This window comes from Neophocaena asiaeorientalis, unplaced genomic scaffold (assembly GCF_003031525.2).
Source record: "Neophocaena asiaeorientalis asiaeorientalis breed wild unplaced genomic scaffold, Neophocaena_asiaeorientalis_V1.1 scaffold249, whole genome shotgun sequence".
Taxonomy (NCBI): domain Eukaryota; kingdom Metazoa; phylum Chordata; class Mammalia; order Artiodactyla; family Phocoenidae; genus Neophocaena; species Neophocaena asiaeorientalis.
In genome coordinates, this window is record NW_020172625.1 from 4,718,737 (window position 1) to 4,737,753 (window position 19,017).

At 41.1% G+C, this 19,017-nt stretch overlaps 1 protein-coding gene across 2 annotated transcripts in view; it reads right to left on the reverse strand.

The window, feature by feature from the left end:
• The window catches only part of PCSK5 (proprotein convertase subtilisin/kexin type 5), a 442,496-nt gene that overhangs the window by 311,124 nt on the left and 112,355 nt on the right, over positions 1-19,017 (reverse strand). For both annotated transcript variants that reach the window (XM_024738976.1, XM_024738975.1), the window contains exons 4-5: positions 12,828-12,971; positions 8,927-9,003 (exon numbers count right to left, since the gene is read on the reverse strand). In XM_024738976.1, coding sequence (XP_024594744.1) covers positions 8,927-9,003; positions 12,828-12,971 — 221 coding nt within the window. The remainder of the gene's footprint in view (positions 1-8,926; positions 9,004-12,827; positions 12,972-19,017) is intronic.

Below are 19,017 nucleotides of genomic sequence, written 5' to 3' on the forward strand. Positions count from 1 at the left end.
TAATTGAAATGCACAGCTACTGCAGATGTTATACACACACATACTTAAGTACACTGGAACAAAAGACTTCTATTGTAATTAACTGTACTGCTAAAACGTAAAAACTACAACATCTCCTTTAGCTTGTAAAAACAAAATTCTAACTTCAGTCCTTTATCTTAGAGGGCATTTGATTTGAATAGGAAGGCAACCAATATCTAAATAATATCTTAATACTGAGATGAACCATCAACCAGTTTGCAGTTTGATTATACTTTCAGCATGTTCTTCTGGTATCTATACAACGAGTGAGATAAACAAAACAAGGGTTCTTCTCTCCTCAGTCTGCCTTCCTGTTCAGCCTGTGGACACTGGCTGACCACATTTGAAAGGTCCTGGATGCCTCCTCTACTGCTCTGTAATAATACAAATAACACACTGGTAGCATTGACCTCTCAAGGTCTTCGTGCTTTCGATTTTACATATTTCTGGATATAAGGAAACATGAGAAAATAGAAGGATCCAAGGTGGAAGTTAGAGGAGAAGATGAAAAGAGAAAGATAAATAAGTATACCTGTCTGGAACCCTGCTCAAATGCTTAACCCATATTTAAAAAGGATACTTATCTCTTTTCCTTACTGCAATTTCCATCTGCTTTAGGGACCTCAGGAATTCGTGAGTTTGTTTTTTAAATAAGAAATTTAAATTGAAGCAACGATCAATTATTCATGTCAATAGTGCAGTGAGTTAGCACAAATTAAACCCAAACCTTACTGTAACCTATAGCATCAGACCCTTTATCAAAACTGGTACCGTGAGCCCCAAAAGATTATGTCCCCAAATCCTTGAGGAGAACACACTGAAACTGACAAAGGAAACAACAAAGGGCTTGAAGGCTGCATTATCATGATTATGAGCCCTGGAATAATTAATACAATATTTTATAAAAATAAATACTTACACTTCAGGTGTCAGGTATATAGGAATTTGAGGTTAGATAATCATTTTCTGTATTTACTCAGCTCTCATTAAATAATAAACACCCATTAAGACAACTCCTATGGACATAGTTATTTTCTTTCTTAGATGTGTCTGTGCTCTTTTATACTGGGTATAAAAACTTATTCCAGAGACTTATATCTTAGTATTAAAAAATGTATTCAAGGGACTTACATAGAGAAGCAGACAGGATTTGGGGAACCCTGCAGGACTTGCAGGATTCCTCAAAAGGTGCCACACTTGTTCAACCTTCCACCTTCTGCACCTGCATAATTCCTTCTTTCTCTGCCACTCATGTCACTTCCCCTGTGAAGCCTTCTCTCCCGAGTTGGATGTCCTCCAGTGAGTTTTCACAGCATCTGCGAACTTACTTCTTTTAAAAAAACCTTTGCTATTGTAAATGGGGTCACGTGTACCAAGATAGGGAATAGAGAGGCAAGGAAAGATGCCTGGAAGATGCAAGGAAGAATGCAGCATTCTGGACAAACAACACTGGGAAACCCTTGGGTCTAAGAAGCCCTGGGGAGGAAGTAGTCATTGAATCCACAAATGGCAATCCTTAGGAGGTCAGCCTTAGGGCCACCTAAGGGGAGTTATGATCTTTTGGGATGCAGCTAACCCCCAGTGGCTCAGCAAGGAGGGAACAGAGAACAAATACCTTTTCTTTACCCTTCTGCATCCCACTGATGTCCTGCTTGGGTGTTCCATTGGCCAAACCCAATGGGAAGCCAGAGGGCAAGGGAGTCCCTTAATGCAGTCCTCAGAGGTCAGCTTTCTGGGGTACAGAGCAGGGTAGAGGGTAAAAAAATAAAGCGATCCAGCACAAGGTCCATTATATATAACACCATTTAATAGTTACTACTTCGGGACACATTTCGCTAATTCATCTAGACAAGCCAGTTAAGGTAGATACTCTTGTAACTTTTGTATGACCGAACAGACATTTCATAACCCAAACTAAACTGGAAAACATCTTCTCAGCATCTTTCCTTGCCTCTCTATTCCCTGTCTTGGTATATGTAACCCCATTTACAATAGCGAAGGTTTTTGGTTTTTTTTTTTTTGTGGTACGCGGGCCTCTCACTGTTGTGGCCTCTCCCGTTGCGGAGCACAGGCTCCGGATGCGCAGTCTCAGCGGCCATGGCTCACGGGCCCAGCCGCTCCGCGGCATGTGGGATCTTCCCGGACCAGGGCACGAACCCGTGTCCTCTGCATCGGCAGGCGGCAGTCGCTCCGACTCTCAACCACTGCGCCACCAGGGAAGCCCCTAATAACGAAGGTTTTTATAAAAGAAGTAAGTTCGCAGATGCTGTTAAAACTCACTGGAGGGCATCCAACTCGGATGCAGGAGGTGAGAGAAGGCTTCACAGGGGAAGTGACATGAGTGGCAGAGAAAGAAGGAATTATGCAGGTGCAGATGGTGGAAGGTTGAACAAGTGTGGCACCTTTGGGGAACCCCGCAAGTCCTGCAGGGTAGATAAATAAAGTGGGGGGAAGTGGTGGACAGAGAGCAGAGCAGACTTGAGGGAAGAGTGGGGTCATGAAGCGTTTTGCATTTTAACAAAATTTCAAGATATTACAAGATTTTAATATTCTTATTTTGGTTCTAAAATATCACTTGGGCAGCAGGATGGGGTTGAGACTGGAGACAGGGAAACCATCTAGGAGATTTTCCCAGGAGGAAGGTGAGAGAAGGGGATTAGACTAACAGAAGGCTAGTGTGGATGGATGGAATGGGGGAGTCTCTGGAGAGTTATTAAAGAGAAGGATTTAAATGGTGAGGATGGTCAGGACTTGTGATTACCAGCTGGTGAGGGAAGGGACGGGCTGGCTGGCTTCTGGTCCGAGAGAAGCCATTTCCTATCGTTACTCAACTTTCTGAGAGGCCCCAGACCGAGACCACTTCCCAGAACCTAGAAGATAGTCCAAAATGTTACTTATCTCAACATATCACATTATGAATCTATGGGATAGAGACAAGTTTTCTACAATATTTGTTGCAGGGTCTTTCATGGACATAAAATCTATAGCTGTATATGAAAAGGATCAGATATTTTTCACAATTGTCTCTTTTGTACACATTTGGCCTCTGGTACATACATTTGTAGTCAGCATTATATAAATTCACGTGCTAATCACTGATCAAGTAACTACTATATAGTACACTGTAGTGTTATTTTGCAAAAGGATTAGGGGAAAATTTTCAAAAATATATGGATAAAACAAATCAGCCTCTGATAATGGCCTCACTTCTTTTTGGTAGGTTTTGTCTGAGCTACCTAGCTATAGGATAGTTTTATCTGAACATGTTTGGCTGAATGCTGGGTATGAAGAAATAGTGCTTCTATCTCTTAAGGTGGTAGATTTAAAGTGTTGTTTTCTCTCTAGTATTGAGTTAAAATAATTCCTGTATAGGTAGACAACACTGCCTACATTTATCGGCTTTGCTTTGCAACGCTATTTCCTGACAATAGTTCTCATCCGCAGGCATGAGAAAGAAAAGGCCACACAACATGGCGACATTCTAAAAACCAGAAATGGGGCTTCCCTGGTGGCGTAGTGGTTGAGAGTCAGCCTGCCGATGCAGGGCACACGGGCTCGTGCCCCAGTCCGGGAGGATCCTACATGCCGCGGAGCGGCTGGGCCCGTGAGCCATGGCCGCTGAGCCTGCGCATCCGGAGCCTGTGCTCCGCAGCGGGAGAGGCCACAACAGTGAGAGGCCCGCGTACCGCAAAACAAACAAACAAACAAATAAAAACCAGAAATGATGTGTGAAAAGGACACTAAAGACGAGCAGAAGTGTATTTCCATCCACCCTGGTTAAACCTTCAGGGCAACAGAGAAAAGCAACAAAAATGAAAAATCCATTCCTTTTGGAAATGCGTCTTTAACCTATAGGTTGGTTTGTTTTGAAAGGGAATTAGATTCTGGGTCCACATATCACACATTCAAGATACACAGTGTGGTCTCATCTCCCACTAAATATGTTGCTATGACTCAAGCACAGGGAATATTTAAAAAGAAGCAACCTAGGGAAGGAAAAATCTAACTCAGACATCATTAATTCATTTACCAGAAATGGGAGTAGTAGTATGAAATGCCAGGAGACTTTCATTTATAGGGAGGCGTTTTCTATTTTAAACCTAGAATAATGCAGTCAGCTTTATTCTACAAGTTAATACGAATGGAGGCAAAGCGGAATGGGAGAGCAGGTTTTATGGTCTCCCCTAATAATGCTATTTCTTTAGCATCTGTTATTTAGGTTTGACACACCACCATCTGGGGACTTGAAAAAGCGATAAGAAAAGGATTTTTATAACTTTTTTAACTTCAGAGGTGATTTTCTTCACCCCAAAGCTTTAGTGCTAGAAATGTAATCAGGTAAATCTGAGAGATGTGATCTGCATAAAGTTTTGAGGGTGCATTGTCTCTTAGTAGAGTCATCCCTCAGTGTCCATGGGACATTGGTTCCAGGCCCCCTCTGCAGATACCAAACTCCGTGGAAGCTCAGGTCCCTTACACAAAATGACACAGTTCAGTTAACATCTCCGTATCCTTAGGTTCCACATCTATGGTTAGGAAGAGCCAACTATAGGACCCAAAACCCTTCAGGTTACGGCTTCTTACTAAGTCGTCTCCTAATTCAACCTATTAGTTAGTAGTTGCATCATTGTATCCCCCAAGCATTTAGCACAGAGCCATTCACAAAAGTAGCATCTTAATGAGTACCTGTTGAATGAATGAACAAACGCACCCAGGTGTAAATAATTCCAATATGCTCTGAAGCCTACTGGTCAGACCGTACAATGAGGAGGTACTTGCACAGCATATGCCTCAACTTTCTCATCCAGGCAATGTTTAGAAATTCCTCCCCCTCACTAACTCACTTCAAATTCAAGGACTCAGGGTCCACTAAAGGGAGACAGAGTATTGGAATTAAAGCAAAGCAGATTTACTGTAGACCAAATGAGCCACAGTTCCCAGCCCCTGAAGAAGCAGAAAACATATCTAAACCTCTAACCTTGGAAATAAACAAAGACTTCCAAGTCTTAATTGAAATGTGAAATGTTCATATGCACATATTTTGAGATAATTGTAATTTTTAACTGATTATTTTTCGAGAACTGGATATAGGAATTGAACACATAGTTATAATAACAGCTATAATTACCTAGTGCCTATTAGATAGTCAGCCCTATGCTTGGTGTTTTACATATTTTATTGCTAGTCTTTGGAAGTATTATTATACCCATTTTAGATATTTTTAAAAATACTAAAGCTCAGGATAGTTAGGTCTAAAGACCTAAAGCTATTAAGGTGAACCAAGGATAAAAGTCAACTCTCTTCAACTACAAACCACTCTTTATTTCCTGATGCCAAATGACTTCTATTGAAACAGAATGAACTATCTGTGGATCCACACTTAAAGACAGATCCATCAATCATATTTATAATTATGGTCTAATGAGCAGAGAGGATATTTTAACCCTAAATGTCTGAATACATGCTTGCGGTTGGCCAAGAAAAAATCGGGCAGCAGTACTGATAGGAGATAAAGGGACATGTGATGCCCCAGGTGACTGCTGATTTTCATAAAACAGAGGTTGGAGTGGTGGTGTTGCCCCTCCGAAAATGCCCCATTTCACTGTCAAGGCTACAAACTAAGCACACATCCAGAACAATGCCTGTGTCCTCCAACACTCAAACTCACACTGCACTCAATGAACCATGAACAGTACTTAGAACGAGTCAAAGCAGGACACACTAGAATACCCCAGAGGAAGCGGGATGGTATTGACTCTTCCCGAACAAAAGTCTTGGGGAGCTGCCAAGTTGGAAAGGAATCTTCACGAAGGATACAGTTTTTAAAAGGCAGCCTGTAAAAGGCCATCAAAGCGAACACTCAAAGAATTGTCTTCACACACAGCCTTTGCAGTTAGCACTGTCAGTCACAGGACAGATAGGCCCTTGGAGAACAGTCACCATTACCACTGAGTTTCGATGCAAAAGTCACCACATGTAGATTCAGACAGAACTGGCTACAGGGCACAATACATTTTCAGTTTCCACCTGCAGCCCCTCTTGTCCCTTCATACCCTGTACAAGGATACTGTGGGTGTTAACTTGATCTCGACTTTCCTCTAGCTTTCCTGTTTATCTTTTCTCTATACACACAAATGTTGATGGGATAACTTTAGCCAACAGATATGGTACAATCAGTTCTACTATCATGCTTGCCTTGAAAACACACACTTCTTCCAATAACACTGATATAGTAGAGAGTGATTTGAGTATAATGTGAAATTTGCATTTGTTTATGCAGAATTTTGTCCCAGAAACTCTAGGTGACTGTAGAAAACAGACCTAGCTGCACTGAGCACTGTAGGAATGCACGAAACACACAGAGCTGCACACCTTAGGAGCCAATGGTCCACATGTGTCTACATCTGGTGCTGTTACTTCCTCTTTGACCTCAGATAACCCTCCTTCCACTTCAGAATAACTTGCAAGCTGCCATGCTTCCAAAAACCATCCTGGAGGGTAGCCTCCACTCTGCTTATTTTCCCCCTTCCTCCAAGCCTATTTTGTTATTTTCCTCTCTACTCTCTGTTCTTCTTCAAAGTTTTCAGCTTTATCTCTTTTTTCTTCCTCTTTTTTTTCTTGCACAAAGAGTGGCAGGCATGTGAGTAGAAGTAGATGCAATGGGTACACACTTCCATAAGCAAATTTCAGGTCTTATTCAAGATGAAGTGCCAGGAGGGGCAGTAAAGGTGTCAGGGAGTGGGAGATACAAACTATTGGGTGTAAGATAGGGATAGGCTACAAGGATGTATTGTACAACACGGGGAATATCGCCAATATTTTGTAAAAACTGTAAGTGGAGTTTAACCTTTATAAACTGTATAAAAAATTTAAAAAGAACAGTGCAACTTAAGAAGTCAGTGTCACAAGAGAATTGTATTATAAACATACTAGTTAGAATTTAATTTCATAATGATAAGACACAGATTAAGTATAAAATTGATGGAAACGGACTTTGAACCCAGCCTCGCTATGAATCATATCCTTACTATTTTGAAGGATCAGACTGGCATGCAGTCTCGAGCCTTCTTTATGACAGGATGTGAAAGGTCAGCTCAGCGCTCTGTATTCTCCAAATATTTTGGTCAATAGTTCAGCCTTCCTTCCTCTCAAATTTACTGTTATTGAAACCAATTATCTCTAGTTACAACTCATTTAAATGACAGATACTTGGGTCATTTTCCTTTTCATTACCATAAGGGCTCTGGCCTTGTGTATAATATGCAGAGCAAGAGTTTATAAACAAACCACTTGAGTTTGATTCTTTGTTTCCTAACTTCTTCATCGCCTACTACCTGTTTAACCCTTATCCACTTGACCTGTCTGAGCCTTTTTTTCCCTTCACATCTAAGGGCTGAATTCAAAAAAAGATAATTTAAAGAAGGACTTTTTTAAATTTAAAAAATTAAAAAAACGATTAAGTGCCACATTTATTATAGTTTTATAAATTTCTTAACCACTTAACATGAATAAAGTGTTAACATGAAGAAGTCTTAATAGGTCCCTATCATTTTTCTGTGTGTCATTGATGAAGCTTCTAAGCTTTTCCTATTACTCTGTGGTTTTGGACTTTGCAGAGTGCAAGTATTTTTAGGAGTATATGTGTCACACTAGAGTAGAATGGACTGGAGAGTGAAATTTATCGGTGACCTTTTAAGTATGGAAGATTCAAGTTTCTTCTTCAGTGTTTCATTGACTCAAATTATAACCCTTTGTGTGAAATTGACCATAACTTTAAACAGTGTAATCTAGACAGTAATGACCAGGCTTGAAAGAAAATGATCCAGTTTACTTTAGGTCCCTTTCTCTTTTTTGTTTGGAAAGTTCTGGAAAATTCTATCTACATCAATTTGTATATTAATGCTTTCACCACTGAATTTGATTTATAATATTGACTCATTAATATTAAAAAACAGCATATTTTTCACAGTAACTTTTTTGAGGCTTCTTTGTAAATGGTAAGAAGAAGGGGAAAAAAAGAAGAAAAACCCACGTACAGTCACAATTATCTAGGCCACACTGGTTTTATCTAAACTTACTGACTTACTTAAATAATACCAGCTGAGAAACTTTTCCCTACAGAAAAATGCAGGCTAGAAATAGTACATAATAAATGGGTAAAGCACCTCTCTTTATAACTTCTGTGATTCCAAACAAAAACATGTAAATAAAACTTCAAATGATAGTATCTAAATCACAGCATTATCCTGGAGAGACTGCAGTAAAAGCAAAAAAGTTAATGTGATCTAGAGATTAGAAACACCTACTAATCTTTTAAAAATACCTGGATCATCGTAAGCAAGAAACGGATGTGTATTTCATTTGCTTTCAAAAAACACACTGTACTAACTGGAAAGTGTAAACGTGGTTACTCTTGACTGTGAGGATAAGAAAGGTAATGTGTCCCATATGTGGCAAACCATATAGGTATTTTAGGTATATTAGTAAAAAACACAATCACTACAAAGTAGAAAAGAAAAAGAAGCAAATCGGAAAGCACTGGCAGCGACCTCAAGCACAGCACTCAATCAAATGCGTTGAACTTAACAGAATAAAGTAACCCTCTCGGGGGGCACTTTGTTTTGCCTCTCCCTTTAGCACCCCTATCCCTAAACAAATGGGTCAGAGTCCAGTGAACACCTGAGGAACAATATTCCCCAACCGCACCCTCAAGTCATTCCCCAGAGTTCTCTCTGCAACCATTCTTACTATGTGGACCACGCCTTTTTATATCCAGAAGCTTTAGCAGAAAGACACTTGTTTATCTTGGAGCAAATTAGGGATCAAAAAAGTACTTCCCTCCGCAAGAGCAGAAAACAAAGCTCCCTGCCAGCCACATACCAGGTACCCCCCACTTGGGCCTTACTTGTTCTCGTTGCTCGCGTCATAACGAGGCATGGGGTCTAAGTCGTTCCCATTCACGTCACAACTCGCCAGAGCATCCTATGGTCACAGAGGAGAGAGAGAAAGGAGGCAGACGTTCATTAATTAGCCATGCACTTGAAGGCTCATGCCTCCTTAAACACATTTCTGCAAGAGAGTAATTAGAGTAAATAATACACTCACGGTCCGGTGGTGTCAGGATGCCTTCTTCTGTAATAATCAGTGTCATATCTTTCCCCATGAAGGTGAAGAAATAGTCTCTACAGACCAAAGATGTGCCCAGTCCACTCTTGCCAGCACTCTTCCCTCATACCTAGCACTGACCCCTCACCCCAGTGCTTTGAAGATGTCCTCGACAACCACCTTCCCTGCGAAGTACTGCCAGAACACCTAGAAGGCAGTGATTCATTCCTTGCCGACTCTCTCTGTATTCCTTACTTCATTTCTTGAGTGTGCAAATTCCTTATCACAATTCAAAGATTTTTGGAGACAGAAATCATTCACAAATAATTGGCAAGCCAATTAAAAATCATCATGAGAAATCTATTATATCAGGTATCTTGGGACCTCTATTAGGCAATATTTGTCTGGTTTCAGATGTTTTATCTACTACAAAAGGGTCTACAATTCAAGACTTCGTACTAACACCAAATGGTCTTTCGCCCCAACCAAAATAATGACCAAAATTTTGTTATATGTCAAAGTTTCAAAATGAAGCAGAAGTTTCTCTGAAACCAAAGCTGAATTTATTTGTTTGCTTTTTTAAATGATTGTGAAAAATCTTCAAATTACTAAAAAAAAAAAAAATTAATGGATTGTTCCATCATCTAAATTTATATCACCATAGATAGAACTAATTTAGGATGTTTTGAATTTTCTGACGCTTTATGATGATTTATTTCTGTTATCAGTTTTAGTGAAAGTAAATGCTATCTTTGTTTTCTGGCTCTTGTTTCTGAAAATAACTTAAAGTACATGGAGTCTGAAATGTTTGGGGGGAGTAAGCAAAACACACGTGACATATAAAGGTGATAAGTCTCTGCTTCCCGTACAAAGGAACATACAAAGCAGCCCACCTCGGCAGTCATTACAGCATGAAGGATAATACTGTGAAATTTCACTTATAAGGAAACAGAAGCCCGAGACAGGTTACGTGACTTGGCCAAAGGCGTGAAACGAATTGCCTATGGCATTAAGACTGGAACCCAGCCACCCCATCCAATGTGCTTTTCTCTATTCTTCACCAGCTCCAACATTAGGGGAATCAAAAGGGCACCAGTACTGGTAATTGCACAGGTGAATTCTGGAGAATTTTCTTTCCGGGGAGAAAAAAGTGAAAAAGGTAAAGAATGCAATCACGTTTAGGTTAAGGCTCTTTGTGTTTAATCAAATGCATTTCTATGCAGTGCGGAGAAGGAACACCCTGTAAAAACTGCATTGCATACGATAAGGAAGACTTCTTTGCTAGGCAGTGGACAGCCACAGTTCTGTTCTTTATATGACCTGGGCTAACTCACTTTAGTCTTCAGGCCTCAGTGTCTACCCTATCAAATGAGGAAGCTGAAGTTCCTTTCTAGCTCTAAAATTCCATTCTGTGAAGAGACACAAGTTTTACCTGAGTGTGCTTGGAGGCAGGGTAAGGGCAGCCAATCAAGTGTCTTGTACAAATGAGAACTAAATGAACTTGCGTTTCCTTCTCTCTCTCCCTCTCTCTCTCTCTCTGTTTTTCAACCTTAGGGAAAATCATCTAATTTAGGAGAAACTGTTTCAACATTTCATTGTGAAGTTTTTTAGCTGAATTTTTGAAACAAAAAGGGCAACAGGGTAGAATACTGAGAGACAAAGCAGTTAAAGTTGATAAAAGTATAAGGTGATATTGGGTGGTCCTGAGTGAAGGTCTTCGTAAGGTCAGAAATATGGGTGGCTGTGTGAGCCAGTGGTAGTTTCTGATGTGTCAAGGAAGTGACTTGGAAGTATTTTATGTGCAAAGATAAAAAGAGAATCTTTTCAGGTTTGAGGGCCAAAAGGAAAACTAAGAGAAAGTAAGTGTCACGCAATAAGTGAGACTGAGCAAATGAAAAATAAACATTGGAGAGCATATATGGCCATCGCTACCTAAATGGTTTCATGAGAAAATGAAGTGGCAGATGAGAAAGAAGCCAGAGGAGAGATGGTCAGAGAGACAGATACAGGGAGTCATTCCCACAGTGCAGGGCAACCATGTCTTCCCATGCTGGAGAGAGAGAGTGACAGAGAGAGAGAGAGGGGGAGATATAGCAGACTTTAAGAGGACAGTATGTCCGCCTTAAGGAAAAGGCCATGTCCATTCTGAGTGAGTCCAGGACAAGGGGCCACTGCTGTGTCCACCAGTTACCGGGGAGCAAAGAGGAGAGAAAGGCAGCAGGCCTGCGAGGATGGTGAGTCCTTCGTGTTAATGGGCAACGGGAAGCTATGGGCCAGGCCCCTCTCAGAACTCTCCACAAACTCAGGGCACCGTGAGATGGGCTGGGCTTCCTGACATTGCTCCCTTAATGACGATGAATATAGAATAGAGAAGAGAAAAATATGAGGGGATGTGGTCCTCCCAGTTATAGCTAGGGTTTTCTGTGGGCACCTTCCATAAACACGAAGCAAAGCTTCCCACCCCGGCCCCTGACTTTCCTCCTTAAGGATCAGTATGACTCCTGGCTTCATTATGATTTAGAGCTGCTTGTATTTTCAAGGCTGTGAGAGGAAACTTGTAAGCTGAGAGAAGACCACCAACTTTGACATTTTTTTCAATAACAACATGAAATACAATATAGGAAAAGTCTTACAACCAAAGTTTGGGGATTAAAAGGAGTTATGAAGGAACAGAGAGGGACATAGGTCAAAGTGACTGAAGTCCTAGTGGGTGTGCAGTGATAAACCAGTGCTCTTGTGGAAGTAGTCGTTTACAGAAAAGAGCTTAGAAGGCACTTGGTGTGAGTGGGATCCAGCAGGAGTGTCTGCTGAGCCCTGACAGAAATCAGAGAGCTGCGTCTGCGGATAAGAGGGAGTCACTGCAGGCTCTTAAGTAACAAAAGAGATATTTCAGGGAGAACACCAAGGTGTCATGAGAAACAAATCTGAGCAGAGAATGGCATATTGGGAGATAATTATGGTATTTTTAACCAAACTTAGGGAGGAGAAGCTGATGGAAAGGGGGCGTTTGGAGAGTAGAAGAGGGAGGGGTCATTGACCTATTTCCAGGCAGGAAATATCACAGTGGTAAAGGGGACCCCAGGGACAGAAACCGACCCCAGTGTCCAGTGGACACTGGGTATCAAGACTGTGGTTTTCAATGAAAGTACTGAGTCTCAGCCCTTTCACTTGCTCTGTGACCTTGGGTTCACCTTATGTTCTGAATCCTGGAATCTCAGTCCTTTCTTAAGCAAGGGAATTGACTGATTCCTAAGGACTTCTGGGAGGCTCTTCATTATTGCCCTTTAAAAAGGGAGAGGCAGAGAGAGAAAGAGACTCGCAGAATAACTTGAGAAGGGTTCTAAGCACACTTTCTCCATAAAGGAAACAAGGAGTGCTATCTGGCTGCATGGATGAATTGCTAAGAAGAGTGGATGTTGTCAGTAGCACAAGGGAAGGGTGCTGGAAACCAGTTTCCGCTACCTTATCACCTGCATTTTGTCATCAGAACATCAAAGGCACACAAAAGTGGGTAGCGGGATAGCCTTACCTCCTGCTTCCTGTCCTCCAAGAGTGCATCCTTTATAAGATGGGAGCAACACGCAGAGCCTACTGTACCCGCTGGCTGCATTTTTCAGTGGTTTTCCCCCTTTTGGAGCATCCTAACATGAGTTCCATTGTTTCCCAGGAGGGAAGCTGCTCTGACCACAGCAAATACTCACATAGTTCTGCATCAGGTCTGGATGGGTCCTCTCAATGCCATCATCCAGGATGGTGACCACGATGTTCTTTCCCGTGTAGCCTCTCTTCCAGGCTCCTTCGATATTCATGTCTGACTGGCAGGGATGTGTGTTGTCACTGCAGTGCTAAAGGTGTAAGAGGGAGAACTGGACGTTGCAGATTACCAAATAGTGAGGAGGCTGGAAAATCATTTACTTCTTAAGACAATGCATTAAATTAACAGGAATTTGGTGGATTGTCTGTTCAAGTAGAAGCGCAGATCTCCAACATGACAACAAGGGAAGGGAGGAAGGATAGATGTGGGGAAGGAAAGCAAGACAGAAATCTCTCCTGCCAGTTCTGCCCTGTTCTAATACCTTCGGAAAAACATGATAAATAAAGTCTATCTCAACAGCAGAATAATGGGTGCACCCATTTTATTGTTAGCATGTATTAATGACACATAAAAAGGCACTGTAGCATTTCATTTATAAACCCAAACTAGATAACTGAAGAACATATACCTTATCATTTCTTAAACAGGCACCTAGAAAAGCCTGGCTGTAAAAAAAACCTCGGCAGCTTCTGTACGGTGCCAGCCAGAGGTGTGCCACTGCTGTGAGAAACCCATCAATGAGAAAAAATAACAGTTTCTTCAAACTTCTTTCAGCAAATTAACAATGAGTGTTGTCTCGTAATTTGTAGGGAGCCAACAGACTTATTCAGTGCTACTTTGAGAAGGGAGAGAAGAGTGCAGGGTCCAGACAGGGGACAGGCACAGGAAAATCTGTGTGAGGGCTTCGAAGGGCAGGCTGAAGAGGCATCGAATCTTAGCTCATTAGGTGTAGTGATTTCATTCCACAATGGCTACAACATACAAACACATCAATAAATAAATTAAACCAGCAGTTCTTCCCGATATAATTGACTAGCATTCGTCCAACCCACACAATTATCCCTTCAAAGTCCATCTCTATGAAATATCCCTCTGAGTGGTGTTTTCCAGGTTCTTAAGGCTCAGCAGAGGAACAAAGGAAAAGGGATGTGCCGTAGCCTACTCCCATGGCAACGCAATGGTCCACAACATTCACTATCTCCCTCCTGCTTTGTAACAGTTCAGCACTTCAAGAGGGGAAGAGAACATGAGATCTGTATGCTCTAAGCATAATGGAGACCCCACTGCCACTGACTCATCTAACACATAGTTTATTGAGCACTTACTACATGCTGGGGTATATGGCAGTGAACATGGAAGATGAGGTCCCTGTCCTCATGACCTCTCTAAAGGGGAAACACAGATGATAAAGAAAACAAGGAAGACCATTCAGAACACTCCTTATGTCTTAAAGGAATTAAAGAGGGTAATATGGCGGTCAATGCTGAGCAGTCTGAGTACACAGCTCTCTGGGGGGGGGGGATGGACAGAAAAGACCCCAGTTTCTGAGAAAGTGAAATGTGAGTTGAGATATGACTGATGAGAAAGAGCTGGCTTGCCCAAGAGCTTAGACCTTGTCGTGGTAGAGGACACAGCAAATGCAGTGACCATAAGGTGAGAAACAGATCTGTGCATTGAAGAAAGAGAAAGAAGATGGGGTCTAGCTGAAGCTTAGTGGATGAGCAGGAAAATGGCATAAAAGGTAGCAGATCAGAATGGGCAACAGAGGTCAGGTCATCCCAGGCTTTGCAGCCATGACTTGACTTTTATTTTAAGTACAACCTAAATGGAAGCTCACCTCTTTCCAAACTTTACCCCTCAAAATCCAATGCTAACTAGTGGCAGATACCTCTAATACCTTTGTCGAACATCATAAACACACTAGAGTAGTTTTATGGATTCATTCTAACAAATGGTGTACCCAGTTTTCATCACAGATAATATCAATTTCATTGAAAATCGGGGCTTATATAGTTTATGAACATTTGTAACTTTCTGCCACTTTCTTGACTTCTTTCTGGCACTTGAGGCCCTGCACCACCATCTATTACTACACTGATCCAATTCCACTCTCCCCTCTCTCCAGTTTTTGGAGCACAGCTCAGGATCTGCTGCGTCCCACTTGGCTAGCTCTTCCCCTTCCCTGAACTTAGGAATGAAGAGAGACAGACACAGACACACACACACACACCACACAACACACCACACACACACAACACACATTCTGTTTTACACAGTCCAACCCCAACTTACTGAATTCTGCTGAACTGTGGTTGAGTGTTGAATCTTGTGTGTGAATTTTGTCTCCTTTGTAAGCCTCTAGAAGACTATGCATTAAACCAAGTCTGATCTAGGATTTCAGTCAATATTGGCTTATCGATTACACACCAGAAGGGAGGGCATATTCTCCACTTTATATCCAAGTTCACATCTGCCTAATGCTTGCTCCTCCAACCTCGTCAGAGATATCTAGCCAGCTAATGCTTGGTTAACAGATCATGAAAGAAACAGTGTAGATTTACAAAATGCCCATGTTTTTCGGAAGTCTCATTCTAGCCAAGAGTTTGGGCCTCTCCTCACCAAACATTTTAATTTAACACAAAGCAACCCTCACAGGTTTCCATTTCATTTTTTTCTTTTTCAAAACCTGCTCTGGCCACCTGTGGTATCGTTTGTGACACAAAGTAGCATTAATGTGGCCAAGAGGTGGGTGGGAGGAAGGAAATGCACGGGAAATGGGTCACCCACACATGGATAACTGTCCTGGAGTGGAGGGATGCTGCCTGAAATTGTAATTATGAAAGTTGAAGAAAACCCACCGTGTATGGAAAACATGTGTGTTCAAAGTGGAGCAGTTAGGTTTCTTTCTTCCACCTCTGCTTCTGTTGAATCTGACTTCACCATTAAATATTTTTGAACCACTTTTTTTCTTTTCATCTGCCAACATGGTATTGGTAGAAGGGGAAGGAGGGAAAATATCCAATTGATACTTTCATTTGGATAATCTAATATATCAGGTAGCTAAAACGTCAAAGAAAAAAAAAAAAGATGATCAGAGCCAGGGGTGTTTCTGGAAAATGAGTAATAAGATCAGTGGACCCTTAAACGAGGACCCTATCTTTAGATTTTTAACACCCATTTCAAGTAGTCCAGACTTGTTTCATAAGCTCAAGGCATCCAAAGAGCAAAAACTACAGAAAATACTGACGCCAGTCAATGCAGCCCAAATGAAAAGGAATTAGTCATTTCCTTAACTGCCTGATCAAAATGGTCTTTAAACTGGGCTCTATTTACTTGACAGCGATCTAAGTTTCAGCATTACCCAAAGGCAAAAGGAACACATATTAGCCATGATTTCCTCATCCTCAGCCTGCCATGTTAATTCCTGCTCTGGCACAGATCTCTTAAGACCAGTTTCTGGAATTGTCTTACCCCATATAGTCCCGAGGCTGGTATTCACAAAAGGGGCCAGTCAGAAATTTCCGGCATATTTAAAGCTGATGAAAACCACATACGTGCACGGTATATGTAAGACAAATATTTAGATTAATATATGCACCTTCGGCTCTGAATAATGTCCTGTATTTCAATAATGGTCTATGCACAGATGACAAACTATTTAGAAAGGACACAAAATAGCAAATATCTACAGAAACAATGGTTACTACCTAGGTCTCTCATTTCCTTATCAATAAAAACTTTTATTCTTTTCAGGAATGAAATTTTAGAGAGATTATCCTGTGAGTTCTAGAAAAGGCCTCTTCCATACCAGGGTTATGAGCTCTTTTGCTTATAAACCACTCTGGGCGTGTCTACTTCTCTTGTGTCTTTATAAACATATCACAATGTTTGCTAAATGAAAGAACAGTTTATACCCAAAATAAACACCTTTGTTATGCTCTCACCACCATTTTCTTCAGACTAGGGGGTGGGTCGGAACCCTCAGTGTCATTATTTTTAAACTTTTCCAGGTTCTTAAGGTCTCCAATGAACTGCCAATTTATATGCTGCCAATAGTCGGCTAACATTGAAAACATCTGTTGCTCATTTCCATTGACAAAGTGGTTCATAAGACTGCAACTCTGACTCTACAACATTAATAAGAAAGCAGAATTAAATACACAAAAAATCTGTTTTAAGAAACAGACTCAAAGACATAGAAAACAAACTTACGGTTACTAAAGGGGGGAGGCAGGACAGGGATAAATTACGAGCTTGGGATTAACAGATACACACTTCTCTTTTTTTTTAACATCCTTATTGGAGTATAACTGCTTTACAATGGTGTGTTAGTTGCTGCTGTATAACTAAGTGAATCAGCTATATATACAGCTACATCCCCATATCTCCTCCCTCTTGCATCTCCCTTCCACCTCCCCTATGAGACCCCTCTAGTTGGACACAAAGCATGGAACTGATCTCCCTGTGCTATGCAGCTGCTTCCCACTAGCTATCTATTTTACATTTGGTAGTGTATATATGTCCATGCCACTCTCTCACTTCGTCCCAGCTTACCCTTCCCCCTCCCCGGGTCCTCAAGTGCATTCTCTATGTCTGCGTCTTTATTCCTGTCCTGCCCCTAGGTTCTTCAGAACCTTTTTTTGTTTTGCTTCCATTCATCTGTCGATGGACACTTAGGTTGCTTCCATGTCCTGGCTATTGTAAATAGACCTGCAATGTACATGGTGGTACATGACTCTTTCTGAATTATGGTTTTCTCAGGGTATATGCCCAGTAGTGGGATTGCAGGGTTGTATGGTAGGTGTACTTTTAGTTTTTTAAGGAACCACCATACTGCTCCATAGTGGCTGTATCAAGTTACATTCCCACCAACAGTGCAAGAGGGTTCCCTTTTCTCCACACCCGCTCCAGCATTTGTAGATTTTTTTTGATGATGGCCACTCTGACTGCTGTAAGTTGATACCTCATTGTAGTTTTGATTTGCACTTCTCTAATGATTAGTGATGTTGAGCATCCTTTCATATGTTTGTTGGCAATCTGTATATCTTCTTTGGAGGAATGCCTACTTAGGTATTCTAACCATTTTTGGATTGTTTGTTTTCTTGATATTGAGCTGCATGAGCTGCTTGTATACTTTGGAGATTAATCCTTTGTCAGTTGCTTCATCTGCAAATATTTTCTCCCATTCTGATGGTTGTCTTTTTGTCTTGTTTATGGTCTCCTTTTCTGTGCAAAAGCTTTTAAGTTTCATTAGGTCCCATTCGTTTATTTTTGTTTTTATTTCCATTTCTCTAGGAGGTGGGCCAGAAAGGATCTTGCTGTGATTTATGTCATGGAGTGTTCTGCCTATGTTTTCCTCTAAGGGTTTTACAGTGTCTTGCCTCACATTTAGGTCTTTAATCCATTTCGAGTTTATTTTTGGCTATGGTGTTAGGGAGTGTTCTAATTTCATTCATTTTAAAAAATACATTTATTTACTTACTTTTGGCTGTGCTGCGTGTTCATTGATGCGTGCAGGCTTTCTCTAGTTGCGGAGAGTGGGGGCTACTCTTTGTTGCAGTGCATGGGCTTCTCATCATGGTGGCTTCTCTTGTTGCGGAGCACAGGCTCAGGCGCACTGGCTCAGTAGCTGTGGCGCGAGGGCTTAGTTGCTCCATAGCATGTGGGATCTTCCTGGATGAGGGCTCGAACCCATGTCCTCTGCACTGGCAGGTGGATTCTTAACCACTGTGCCACCAAGGAAGTCCCTAATTTCATTCTTTTAAATGTAGCTGTCCAGTTTTCCCAGCACCACTTATGGAAGAGGCTGTTTTTCTCCATTTTATATTCTTGCCTCCTTTATCAAAACTTATTTTTGATCTGATCTTTATGATTTCTTTCCTGGTTACTTTGGGGTTTTTCTGTTCTTCTTTCTCTAATTGCTTTAGGTGTAAGGTTAGGTTGTTTATTTGAGATGTTTCTTGTTTCTTGAGGTAGGATTGTATCGCTATAAACTTCCCTCTTAGAACTGCTCTTGCTGCCTCCCATAGATTTTGGGTTGTAGTATTTTCATTGTCACTTGTTTCTAGGTATTTTCTGATTTCCTCTTTGATTTCTTCAGTGATCTGTTGGTTATTTCATAGTGTATTGTTTAGCCTCCATGTGTTTGTATTTTTTTCTGTTTTTTTCCTGTAATTGATATCTAGTATTGTGTTACTGTTGATTTCCCCTTTCATGGCTGTTAGCATTTGCCTTATGTATTGTGGTGCTCCTATGTTCGGTGCATAAATATTTACAATTGTTATATCTTCTTCTTG